At 45.2% G+C, this 13,538-nt stretch overlaps 1 protein-coding gene across 4 annotated transcripts in view; it reads left to right on the top strand.

Moving 5' to 3' along the window:
• The window catches only part of FKBP8 (FKBP prolyl isomerase 8), a 1,109,098-nt gene that overhangs the window by 434,391 nt on the left and 661,169 nt on the right, over positions 1–13,538 (top strand). For all 4 annotated transcript variants that reach the window (XM_069649288.1, XM_069649286.1, XM_069649287.1 and 1 more), the window contains 2 exons: positions 402–490; positions 2,079–2,296. In XM_069649288.1, the coding sequence (XP_069505389.1) occupies positions 402–490; positions 2,079–2,296 (307 nt within the window). The remainder of the gene's footprint in view (positions 1–401; positions 491–2,078; positions 2,297–13,538) is intronic.

Here is a 13,538-nt window from a genome sequence, read left to right as displayed (position 1 = left end):
ACTGCTTTGTAGACCTAATCCTTGTTGGAGACAATTCAAGCTGGGTATGATCCATGACCTCAGAGCAAAGAGTCAGATGGTCAGCTACAACAGCAAGACACTTCGTCCTGCCTATTTCTTTTCATGTCAGGGGATGATCCTTGGTCTAGCTAGGCTCAATATGGACCAGATCCTTTCAGTCTAAATCTGTGCAAAGTGTTGACATGTTCACGGGGTTCTTGTCCCTCTGTGACGTCCCTTGCATGGAAACTGATCAATTGCTACAAAGTTTCTGGGTGTGTCTTTCTCTTGAACGTAGCCTGTGGTGCTAATACGAGGCAGTATGATGATCGAATGGTGGTGGTTAGCTTTTGGCAATGTTGGTGCCTCTCTAATGAACGTCCTTGCTGTTTCCCCTTTAGGCGCTTGACCTGTGCGTGCAACTGATGCAGTTGGGCGAAAGATCCTTAATTGTGTCTGATGCAAAATATGCATATGGGGTACATGGAAGGTAATGGCCATTTTACTCTAATGAATTCGTTTTGTGTGCCATACTTTATATTAAATCCTGAATGCTACAAGTATTTCTGAATTAAGAAAATGTACATTATAAAAGTACCATGGTTAGCAACCCGAAAGTTACATAATTTACGATAGTCAATTAAAGTATAATCAAAGTTCAACGAGAAAAATGCTTCAAAGTTCAACGAGAAAAATGCTTAAAGAAAGAGAGATGTCGAGTCTTGTCGTATGGTCTGGAAGAATGGTGGACGCACCTCCACATCGGCGAAAGCAAATCCCTACTGATCGCAATGAGGCGATTCCTCGACCAAATGCAAATTCGGTTAGAGGAGACTTCTCCATACGATGAGGATAAGACAATCACAAACGAATGATCAGGGGGATCAAGAATGTCATCAATTTCATTCACACAGTTGCGAAAATGGAAGGCACGAAGAGCATAGAACTAAAAGAGAACTAGAAAAATCGCCTCAGCAGAGATACACTAAAGTTTAGGCGCGACAAGCCAAGGGAAAAATTGTCTTCCAGTCGTAATGTTCTCTGTTGCTTTTAGATGCAATTGGTATATTTTAAAAAAGTGTTTTGTTCTTGTGTAAGAAGTAAGTGTTTAAAAAAAAGTTTTCAAAAAGTTTGTAAAAACTGAATGAAAAATAAAAAAAAAAAAAAAAACATATACAATCTTGAATTCGTAAAATCAAAGCATGATGGGCAGATAAGACATTTTACCTCTTAATCACAAATGGCTACTGATAGTACTCCACTGTCAGTGTACTGTGGTTTGGGTATTGTGCACCTCCCCCAGCCTCCTCCTGTTTTATTTGAATATTGTTTTTTTGTTACGGGGCATATGATATGAAGGCTTGCAGACTCTTTAATGGGTTTATTTTCATGTTTCCCTCACTTTCTCACTACCACTGCCTCCATCTGTATTTTGTCCTTTATCTTACCTTTATTTCTCCATATGTCTCTCTTTGTCTACATTTGGCTACGTTGTGGAAAATAAAAATGATGTAGCAAAAATCGACCGTAGTGCGCAAAGGAAATCGTCAAGGTGATCATTAATGTCTGCCTCAGCCCTTGCCCCTCTGGATTTCGATGTGAAATTAGACAGCACGCAGTAGATATGTGTATGCCAGTTTTCGCTAAGTGATTCTCTGAAAAGGCCCTAATCCAAGCCATTGTCAATGTGGCATATGTGCTACCTAATGCAGGATCCCCCTAAAAGATTTTCAGTGATCACAATATTCGTGCAGTTTCCTTTGAATGACAAAGGACATTTATTTAGAGCATACTTGGGGTACTTTTGAGCTTCCTCCACGAAACTTTGAAGCAACGGCAACCACTTTATGCACCAGCACCCACAGTAAAATGTGTATACCCGTACACTGTGTGAACATCCTTCGTGAAGTGCTTTAAGTTGAGGGTGTGTGCCATTTGAAGGATTATGGCTAATATGCATTTTTTCATGTTTTGGGAAATGTCCGCCGAGCTGTTGTTGGCACCGTTATTCACTGTTGGTTTCTTTTCGTCTTAACTTTTCGCTGACTCTGGTTTTGCTTCTCCCTGTGCTTGAGTAGCAGTCCCCTCGTTCCACCGGATGCGGCTCTTCACCTTGAAGTCGAGTTATTGGATGTACAGGAAGGCCCGGATCTAGAGACGCTTATTGGGAAGGACAAGATCGAACTGGCCAATCGGAAACGGGAGAGAGGAAACTTTTACTATCAGCAAGCAGATTACGTTCTTGCTATAAACTCATATGATATAGCATTACGAGTCATTCGCTCCAGCTCAAAAGGTCAGCACTTCACCTTAAAGCATTGTTTTTCTGTGTCAGACTAGCCAAGTGTTTGTGCAAAGAGTGTCTGGGGTTTGGTTTTTAGGAGCCCAAGGGGTGGGTGCAGAGGAGTACAGGGAGTGGGGGTGGGGGGAGACGCTTGAGGCAGGGAAATAATTCAAGTAATTTGAAAGGGAGATGGGCGTGCCACATACTGTTCTTAAGCAATAGATTTGAGATGCAGCTACAAAGGGCTGTTTCTCACAACAGATACATTTATATTCCATTCACTATACTGTCACTACAGTGGGATGGTGTCACAGATTAGGGACAATGTGCCAATCGTTTTTTCAGTTTGGTGAATAAGGGAAGGGCAATGTAAAGAGATTCGTACATGGTGCGCCCATCACTTTCAAATAACTTGAAATTCTTTCCCTGCCCCTAGCATTTCACCCAACTCCATTTACTCCTCTGCACCCACCCCTTGGGCCCCTTCTAAAACCAAACCCCAGACACTTAATTTTTCTCTGGTCCTCTATGTGAGATGGTAATATTTTCCATGCTTTTCTCTGCACATTGTAATGTGATTTTGAGTTGGTGTGGGGGAATTAATGGACTGTGGTGATGGGCATACCTCTACATGGTGCCACAGAGATCAACATATTAATATGCTGTACAGTTTCCTAATTTATTTGAATGTTTAAAAGTTGGTATTGCACATGTTGTGTATATGTATGTATGTATGTGTGTTTATATATGTATGTTATGGTTAAGGTGCTAAACTCATAAGAAGAGCACTTTTTTGGCAGCTTATAACTTTGCTCCCTCTGGACGTCAGAAAATGCGGCTCTGAATTTTTTGGTGAAGTTGGGCGAGGTTTCGTGGGGTGGGGGGGGGTTTGAGTTACAGGAGGGGGTCCCAAATTAATTTTTTCCCCCCCATAGACTGGGGGGAAAAGTTTGCGCCAGGGGCTTGGCCCAGAAAGCGTGCTTTTGTATGTTCAGTGGAAATCGTACCTGTACATTTTTTGCGAAACACTGAAATGTACTTCCCAAAAAGTGATGTTTGGAGAATGCGTGTGCAGCACATTTTCGACGTGCTACGGCAGCACAAGTGAGTTGCAAAGCGTGTATTGTGCATTCTATGGTTGTGGTGATAGATGGAACATGCTACAGTATTTGGTGTGCGGCAGGAGATGGTGCAGTGAGAAGTTCGGTAGTGTGGCCGAAGGGTGCAGTGCGTATGTAATGTGAGTATGGAATGGAAGTGGGTATGTTGAATGGCAACTTGTATGTGGTTGTTTACTCTGCTGTGTACAGATTTATTGAAGTAGGCCCAATGTTTTGAAGGTGGTGTGCATAGGTTGGCAGAAACACAATAGCGTGTGAATGTTAGTGCGTAGGGGTGGTGTAGGCTGCGCAATGTTTGTGGCTTCTGCTAAGTGTGACATGTTTTCGTGTATGTGTGTTTTATGTCTTGGAACAGATGGGTAGAACTGCTGCTACGTATGAAACGTTTCTGCATAATGTCAGGTGCCCACATGGTCGCTTGCTTGGATGTGTAGTGTTGTGGGTGTTAAAAAGATTGCAATGTTGTTTGCATACCTAAAGCTGTGCTGGGGGCGTGTAAGGGTGTGTGTGGATGCTGCAGTAGTGCCTTGTTTAGCAGAAATTTCTGGTGGAGGGGCTTTGTAATCAAACGGAATGTGTACTGAGAGTTTAACGGTGAACAAGGAGTGGTGTATAGAAATGACAGTGCACTGCAGAGGTTTTCTATACGATTGGTGCATGCGTGTTTTGAGATGTGACTGCACCCAATTTTGGGAGTGCTTCAGAAAGTGACTGTGCAAAGGGAAGAAGTATTGTCAGAGCTTTACTGGGCTGTGGCTCTCACTGTAGATGGGGAAAGCCCACATGCACAGCCTCCCATTATGAGCAGGGTGGAAATGGAATTGTGAGAAATCGGCAATTAGGAGTTTAGGGCGTGGTTCATAGGAATGGGCGATACCATTTCGTCACACTGCTGTGTCGTGAGGGTGGTCGAGATGGAGAGACGCACAGTGCTTATCTTCAGTGATACCTTTGTGCGCCATCTGCACAGGTGTTGCTGGTAATGTTGGGTTGGAAGGAGTGGACGCTTTCTGTGCCTATCAGGGTGACTGCAGTTTTGGGGGGGGATGGTTCGCATTTGCAGATATGTGGCATCCGACACGACTGTGTCGTGGTGGACTATGGAAATCCACATTTGGGTTACATGTCGTGCGGACGATTGATCCGTCTACTGATGAGGTTGCTGTCCGCAGTGATGCGTATTTTTCCTACTGCCAAGGTGGTTTTTCCATGTATAACACCAAGAGCAGTGTGGGTTCATGACTGTGTAATTTGTCACCAGCCAGCGGTCGGAAGGTGTGCTATAAACAGAATTATGCGTCAGTTTATGCAGACTGCTGGCATTTTCTCCACGCACTACGAGATCATGAGGTCGCAAAATATGCAGTGGTTCTGTAGAAATTGCATTTATTTGAGCGCCATTGGCAATGCTGTTTTCTTTCACACTGCAAGAAGCATTGACCAGAATGTCGTAAAAATGTGAGGAAAGGCAAGCAGAAACATATAATTAGAAAATACAAAATAAAATTGCTCACACGCACGTAAAAAAATATTACTTCATACATATACGCTGGAAGACTGAATCGCCGGCCCAGTTTCATATTGTTTACCACCGACCCAACCCCCCCACCTAGTGCAAAGGGAAGGACTGCTGCAGCTTTACAGTGGTGCGGCCCTCGCGCTACTTTGGGAGGCGCATGTGCCAAAATCTGCCCTTTACACCACCTTGCCCAATTGCCATGGCAGTGTGGGGATTAGCCAGTCGGGTAGTGTGGGTGTGGTTAACAGGAAGGGGAGGTGAAACAGCTGCACATTATACTCTGCGTACTGAGGATGGCTGACATGGTGAAACATATTGGCCCTCATTACGAGGTTGGTGAAGTCATGGCCCTATTTGCGCCATGACTACCACCAATAACGGTACTGTGTCCGGATTGGTGAAATGGGGACTTGCCGGTCCAGTCCGACCTTGGCGGGACCGGTAAGTCCCCATTCACCAAACCATTCCCATTGAGCCCCTATAGGGCTCAATGGGAATTGGGAGGGTGCAAATAATGGGCCGGTGTATGCCAAGCCCGTTATTTGTGCCCAGGTCCCTTAACGGGTCCCGTCCTTAACACCAGGTCAGACCAGCAGTTTTGTCTGCTCGTCTACGTCTACAGGATGCGATGAAGAGTTTACTGAACTAATGTGCGTAGAAGAAAACACAAAAGCTACAAAAAACAGTGTTTTTTGTAGAAAGAGCTACACAAACAAAAAAAACACTTTCAAGAGTAGCCCCTTACTACGAACTCCCCCTGCCCTGGTTGCACGTTATTCCCCCACACCTGCACACAGCCCGAAAGTCACATGCAGCGATTTTGCGTGTGGCGGGCATGAAAATGGAACTGTGGGATTGTGCAATGAGTTGCTTAGGATGTGCGCCAATAGGAAGAGGGACTCCTGCTGCACTGGGGAATGGCTCTCACCGTACTTGGGGACCCGCATGTTCCACATTCGACACTCATCATGCTGGCCTATGGAAATGGGATTGTAACGATTGTTCTATCATCAGTGGAAAGCGCTCCAATAGGAAGGCCTCCTCTGGCTTGACTGGGGCGGGGCTCTGGCAATCCTTTGAGAAAAGCATATGCCACATTCTGCGTTTGTGAGCATGCTGGCCAATAGACATGGGACTATGCCCTTTGGCCAATCAGGTGGTCAGGGTGGACGTTACAGAAAAGAGCACCAATAGGGAGAAGGATTCTTCCTGCTTCACCGGGGCACCTCCCTTGCAGTGATTGGGGAAAGGCATGTGCCACATTTTGCCCTTCTCACGGTGTTGGCCAGTGGAAATGGGAATATGCCATTTGGCCAATGAGGTGCTCTGGGTGTGTGTCGCAGGAAAGGGAGGCATTCACTTTTCCATACCTTTTTGTATACTGCAGCTTTCAAACATGGTAAGATGCACAGTTTTCGTTGTGGGTGATTACTTTGTGGAAGATCTGTGCGTGTAAGCCCTCCAAGAAGATTTGTCTAGCAATTTAGGTTTGGAGGGAGTGGACATTTTGTGGAGTTGTATGGAATAGTTCTGTTTTGGCAGACTTCTTCTAGAATGACGACACATGGCCTTTTCGGCAACTGTACATGTTGTGATAGTGCACTTTGGAGGCTTCTTTTTGGGCAACATGCCTTGTTCCCGTGTGTTCAGTCAACTGAAGATTTTGATGAAAGCAGTGCAGCGCACTTCTCCTACTGCGAAGGTGCTTTTCTCATGTATACTGCCGAGAATCATGTGGCATTATTCCAATGCTTCCTGTCGCCAGCCAGAGGTCGGAAGGGTTCTCATCAACAGAAGCATGTGTGACCTCTTGACTGCTGCTGGGATGTTCTCCTGTGAGAAGGAGAACATTGGTTCCCAATACGTACACCTTTTCAAGGGAAATGTCATGTCTTTGTTGGCCAGTGACAATGAAATGTTCGTTCGCAATCTACAGATTGCACTGAAGACCCTACTGTAAGAATGTGAGCTGACGTTGTAAACACACATTCACGTATGAAAACCCCAAAAAGGTGTTTCTAGGGAAGCACCTTTTTAAAAAAAACAAAAAAAATAAAAAAACCAAAGGTTCTTTTAAGAGCCACCACAACCAAAAACGTTCGCTTCCCTGGTAGAAAGTTATTCCCAAACTCCAAGCACCAAAAGTTTGCGAATATCGCGATAGCTGCAGGGCGGCACGTGGTACATACGCCCCTTTTGCAGATGACGCCCATAGCAATGGGTTTGCTGAGGCTACGCGATTGGGCAATAGTGTATGGGTGTGGTGTTTACGGACCAATGGTGCTACATTGTGTATTTGTTAACTGAAATGCAGAGCGTGCCGTTATGGCTGTGTGTTTTACAAGGCACAGCGTGCAGATTTTAGGGTATGCGACATACAATCAGTGAAAGTGAATGCAACAAAAACTGCACTCGCTACTCATTTGCTAATCTATGATGTGCATGTGTCGTGCTATGGAGTAGGTACAATGAAGTGCCTGATTTTGGTTTGTGTGTAATATGCAATCATGACGATAATAGTTTTTCATTCTGCAGGGAGCATTGCACAGCATGTTCCACGAGTTTCAGTGCCGTTTGCGATGAAGGAGGCATTTGCCCAGTTCATGCATTTCTATCCGATCCCTTACATAACTTTGTATCGCAGTATTCAGCTACCGATATGGCAGCGTCATTTTCTATTTGGTCCGTCAATGGCGACAGCACGGTATATTGCAAAGAAGTGTATTTGTGCATCTCTTTGTCATGTGCCAATGGGATACTTCGCCCATGGCATTATGATGTTTCACAGCACAAATACTTTTCCCAAGCTACAACGTTCATCTTATTGTGCCAGCTATCTCGACTTCTGCATCTAAATTGCCTTGGTACCTTTCTTGCAAGTAGTGGTATTTTCTTCTAGTAAGTGTTGCGCTGTGACTCTGTTGCAAACGCTCTGCAACACGTAAAGACAATTCTTTGTACAGCGCACTCCTTTCTAACAGACTGAACTGCAGTGTTCTCCACAATACCACGCCCCCTGCCCTTCATGCGTGCATTGGCAATTCCGTTCTTCATCTGTGAAAGGTGTGTTTTTTTTTTATAACCTTTTTTCGTTCCCCAGTGCATCTTTATTTATTATTGTGTTCTCACACATGCCACAGAAGGAAAGCCAGGAAAGGTCTGGTACAGAAGGGGCAGCACCTGCCTAGATACTATAGGGGACGTGCTGGGAGACGGAATTATTGGGTAGCCCTCACCTATATAGGCGGCATTCATTGTAATACTTCTGTAACGACTGTTGCAATACACTTCCATGTACCTTCCCTGCGTACAGTAGCGCAGTGCACTACATATACAATGCCCTTTGCCGGCTAAGGATTTGTAGCGCAGCATATGCTTTGAAAAGGTTGTTATACACCTCTGCTGCCTTACAGGAGTGCCCCTCTTGTTGCCCGCAGCAGATGTGGAAAATCCTGTACATGAAAGTAGCCAGTGTCATTCTTCAAAAGGCGGTAGTTGACCCACTGCTCCTTTGTCTTTCAGTTTGAGTTGTCGTCACATGCAGTACAAACACTTTGTTATTCCATTACTGTTAGCGGTACCATTCACGGATATATATGCTTTGTGTAATGCAAGAATGTTTACAACAACGCCAGCCACAGCTTCTTTATGTATACCACAAAGCCATTTATTCTGTGCACCCCAACCACATACAGCGCTTTTCTAACCACCAGTAAGATTGTTTGCGGTCTGCATTTTCTGCTGCTTTCTTACTTGCCTTTACATGCACTAGTATGTGTGAGGAAGGTGCACCAGCTTTGCAATTTTGCTGCCTTACTACAAACTATACCCCTTGCAGTTTACATGTTTTCTTCAACTGTATAACCGACACACGCCCTGTTCATACTTTCCGTCACACTGCTGAGTGCACACAATGTATCAGTTTCACGGGTCATGGAAAGGGAAACGGCAGATAAACCTAAGTAATGGCACATCCAACACGCCCACGTCACAGTGCAGGTTGCTGTTTTGTTTACCAGTGGCCGTTATACATTTAGGAGTACTTTAGCTACACATTGCTAAGTTTGCAGAGCCATCCATGAACTGGACAGCAATACTTTAAATGCGGTAGCCTACTGCATGAATACGTAGGGCTGGCGACAGGGGCGGTATTATCAGCCTACAGTGCATGACATATGCATGGGTCTAGGTTTTGAACATAAACACGTGTGCTTCCACAACTGCTTAAGTGCTTTTAAAGATGCAGACATGCAGTCACTAATACAGTCCTATGGATACTTGCCGCATAATTGCACATACGCCAACCAGGTGAAGTCTAAATGTTACTAAAAACCTTTTCCCTTTACTGAAAACCTTTGAAATTCACTAACAAAAAACGTTAAAGGGACGTTCTGGTTACAGGTAAAACCAACAAAAAAAACTAAATTCCACAGTTATGGTAAGCTAAGCAACCATAACTCATGCTACCACCGTGCACTGCTAAGACTAACACCCAGGACATCAAAGAAGACACTACAAATGCCCTTGATGACATCACTGATGATATCACATGTGCAATACATTTTGATGAAAGTCCCTACAACGGATTCTGTTTATAATGTTGGGTGATTGTAGAATGCAGGTGGTCTACTGCTGGTGTTCCAGATCTTGGAGTGGATCCAACTCCGAGGTTCGAGGGTGACTACCGTATAAAAGAAAAAACGGGGTCTTCCCAGTTCCCGAGTGGACAGAGTTATTGTAGGCATATTCGGCTATCCAAAGGATATCTTTCCAAGTTTTTTTCAGTTTGTTGTAGCATGCAGCGCAAATACTGTTCCAGAGTTTGATTGGTCCTCTCGGTTTGTCCGTCGGTTTGAGGGTGGTGGCTGGTCGAAAGTCTCACATCAATTTGAGCCGACCGACAGCAACTTCGCCAAAAATGAGAAATAAATTGACTACCTCGATCCGAAATTAGAACTGAAGGAAAACCGTGCAGTCGGACGATGTTTTCGAGAAATTCTCGGCCCAGAGTTGCTGCTGTTGGTAAGCCTTTGAGTGGAATGAAATGCGCCATCTTGGAGAATAGGTCCACGATTACTAGGATCGTATTGTATCCGGAGCATGGAGGTAGATCGGTGATGAAGTCCATAGAAAGCGTATGCCAAGGACGAGGCGGGATGTCAATAGGGCGTAAGAGGCTGGCTGGTTTTTCCTTTTGACTCTTGTTTTGGGCGCATACTCCACAGGACATTATGAAGTCTCTGATATCTTTTTTCCAAGACGGCCACCAGAAGTAGCGCTTGATCTTTTCCGAGGTCTTGGTCATACCGGGATGTCCTTCCATTAAAGAATCGTGATAACAAGAGATTACCTTTTTCTGTAAATCTGTGCTGGGCAGGTATAACCGTTCTTGGAAATATAATAAGTTGTCCTTCACCGTAAAGTCCTTTCCCTGCAGATGCCAATTCTGTATGTCTGCTGGAGTTACCAGTAGCCTGGCTTTATCCTTAACTTCCTCTATGGATTGTGTGGCGATTACACCTAGAATTCTTTGTTCGGGAATGATAGGTACAGGTTTAGGATTGATCAAATGTTCTTCCACTCCCATCCGAGAAAGGGCATCAGCTTTACCTTTTTTTGTACCAGGTCGATAGGTAATTATGAAGTCAAACTCGGCAAAGAATAGTGCCCAACGGAGTTGCCTAGAGGATTCAGCTTTTGCGGTTTTCAAATATTGCAGGTTTCGGTGATCTGTAATCACAGTAACGGTGTGTCGGGCGCCCAGAAGATAATGCCGCCAAGCCTTAAAGGCGGACTTGATAGCTAGAAGTTCCTTATCAGTAATAGTGTAATTGATTTCAGGAGGCGAGAATTTGCGGAACCAAAATGCCACGGGATGCAACTGATTTGTTACTGGGTCCTTTTGTGATATAACTGCCCCCATGGCAAGGCTCGAAGCATCAGTTTCAACGATGTAGGGGAGTTCTGGGCGAGGATGTTTTAAGATCGGTGCAGAGATAAATCTAGTCTTCAAATTCTGGAAAGCTTGTTCCGCCTCGGTAGACCATTCAAAACGTTTGTTTTTCTTTAACAAGGCGGTGATGGGCTGGACTATTCGAGAGAATTCGGGGATAAACCTGCGGTAAAAGTTAGCGAAGCCTAACATGCTTTGAACACCTTTTACGGAGGATGGTGATGGCCATTTGAGAATTGCATCGACCTTCTTTGAATCCATACGCACTCCGCTAGGTGATAATATGAATCCCAAGAATTCAACTTCAGTCACGTTGAAAACACATTTTTCCAACTTAGCGAAAAGTTTGTGTTGACGCAATCTCTCGAGGACCATTTTCACGCGTTTCCGATGTTCAGTTTCCGATGAAGAATAAACGAGGATGTTGTCAATGTAAATAACAACACACACATCTATGAGCTCTCTGAGGACATCGTTCATAAAATATTGAAAGGCGCCGGGGCATTGCAAAGTCCGAAGGGCATGACCTGATATTCAAATAGCCCATACTTGGTGCGGAAGGTCGTCTTCCATTCATCGCCCTCTTTTACTCGTACCAAGTGGTAGGCTCCTCTAAGATCCAGCTTTATATATATGCATGCTTTTCTGACTTGGTCCAGGAGTTCAGGGATCAAAGGTAACGGATATCTATTCTTAACGGTGATCTGGTTCAGGGCGCGATAATCTATACAAGTTCTAAGGTCCCCTTCTTTTTTTGGAACGAAGAACAAAGCTGAGGAAGCAGGGGACTTGGAAGGACGAATAAACCCATTCGCTAGGGATCCAGGTATTGTCGGAGGTGAAGATTCTCAGGCTCGGTGAGGGCATAAATTCTACTACAAGGAGGAGTAGATCCAGGTATCAGGTCTATCTGGCAGTCATAAGACCAATGAGGAGGTAGAGAGTTAGCCTGATCCTTCCGGAAAACATCTTGGAATTCTAAGTATTGAGGAGGTAACTGGGGAGCCTCCGAGGAAATTGCTGCCAGTGCAACACCAGGTCGAGGGTGACAAGTAGAGACACATTCTGGAAACTGAACCGTTCTTGCTCGCCAATCGATCTGAGGATTGTGCTTCTCCAACCAAGGAATTCCTAGAATAATCTGGAACTGAGGGGCCTTGATCACATCGAACACGATCTTCTCATGGTGTCCATCTTGACTTACTAGCGTCACTTCTTGGGTGGTATGCGTTACTGGTCCGGAGGCTATCTCCGTACCATCCACCGTAGTAATGACGTCCTTTACAGCCTTTGGACAAAGAGTCACATTCATCCTCAAAACCATTTCATGATCCACATAATTGCCGATGGCACCGCTGTCGACGTAAGCTTCAATCGCATGTAATCGATCCGGATGTTCAGGGCTAATGAGGACCATAGGTATCACGAAATGCGAGGTCACGGAACTGGTTTTAACGCTCGGCAAGAGGACCTCTATTCTTGTCGGGCGAGGTTGTTTCCCTGCTCAGAGTTTGTGACCCTGGTAACTGCAGCTCCTACTGCCTTCTTGGCTGGTTTCACCGGACAGTCTCGAAGAAAGTGCCCCGAGTTTCCGCAATAGAGGCATAATTGCAGCTGTTTTCTCCTTTCCCGCTCCTTTTGTGTTAGTGGTCCTTTCAGGCCCCCTATTTGCATGGGTTCCCCGGAGTCTACTCCTTTGGTAGGAGTGGGTGGTTTGGAAAATACTCGAGCATCAAACTTGGAACGATCGGCCTTCCTGTTCTGCAGTCTATGGTCAATTTGAACGACTAAGTCAATATAGTCCGAACAGTCTTGCGGGGGATTCACTACTTGGGCTAACACATCTTTGAGCTCTCCACGTAGACCTCTATAAAACAGCGTAATCCTTTTGTCCTCAGGCCATCGAGTTTCCACTATCAGTCTGTTGAAAGACGCAATATAAGCCAAAAGGTCTTGATTACCCTGTCGCAATGAAAGGAGCTAATTGTCCAAGGCCTGCCCCTGTGAATGTCTTGCAAACAGTTTTTCCATACTGAGCTGAAAAGCTTGAAAATCATGGAGAACCGGATCATCTTGATTAACTAGAGGGATCGACCAGTCTGCCGCATTGCCACTAAGGTACGAAAGCACAAAAGCTACCTTAGCTTGATCAGTTGGAAAGGCTGCTGGCCGGCATAAGAAGTGCAACCGGCACTGATTAATAAATACTGCAAACCTCTTTGGGTCACCAAAAAATCGTTCGGGCGGAGCCAGAGGTACATTCCCAGGTAGGTTGATCTGCACTGGGTTCGTAGAGGATGTTGAAGGAAGATTTGCCCCTGATGCAGGTAACGGAGTTTGTCCGGCTTGTGACTGTAGCAATTGTCTAGCGAGATGGTCTGTTCGCTCCTTGGAAATAATCAGTTCCCTTCTTAGAGCATTCGTTTCCTGGCGGGCTGCATGCACTTCTGCTCTTAGTTCCCCAAGTAACTGGGCTAGCTGGTCGGTATCCGAGGTTTCCATAGCGCCTGGGTGGGAGTTTTGCGGTTGGCTTTGCGTTCTGTAACGCTCACCTGATTCCCGCAGAGGCGCCGGTCTTGACTGGGTGAATGCCGTATCTTCAAAGGTGATGTGTAACACACGGTTGGCTCTTTGGGCTGGACCTCTGTGCACTGTATGTCT

The sequence above is a fragment of the Ambystoma mexicanum genome, chromosome 1p, assembly GCF_040938575.1.
Source record: "Ambystoma mexicanum isolate Mex_15411 chromosome 1p, UKY_AmexF1_1, whole genome shotgun sequence".
Classification (NCBI taxonomy): domain Eukaryota; kingdom Metazoa; phylum Chordata; class Amphibia; order Caudata; family Ambystomatidae; genus Ambystoma; species Ambystoma mexicanum.
Note: the sequence above shows the minus strand (reverse complement) of the source record. Positions and strands in the feature narration are given on the sequence as shown.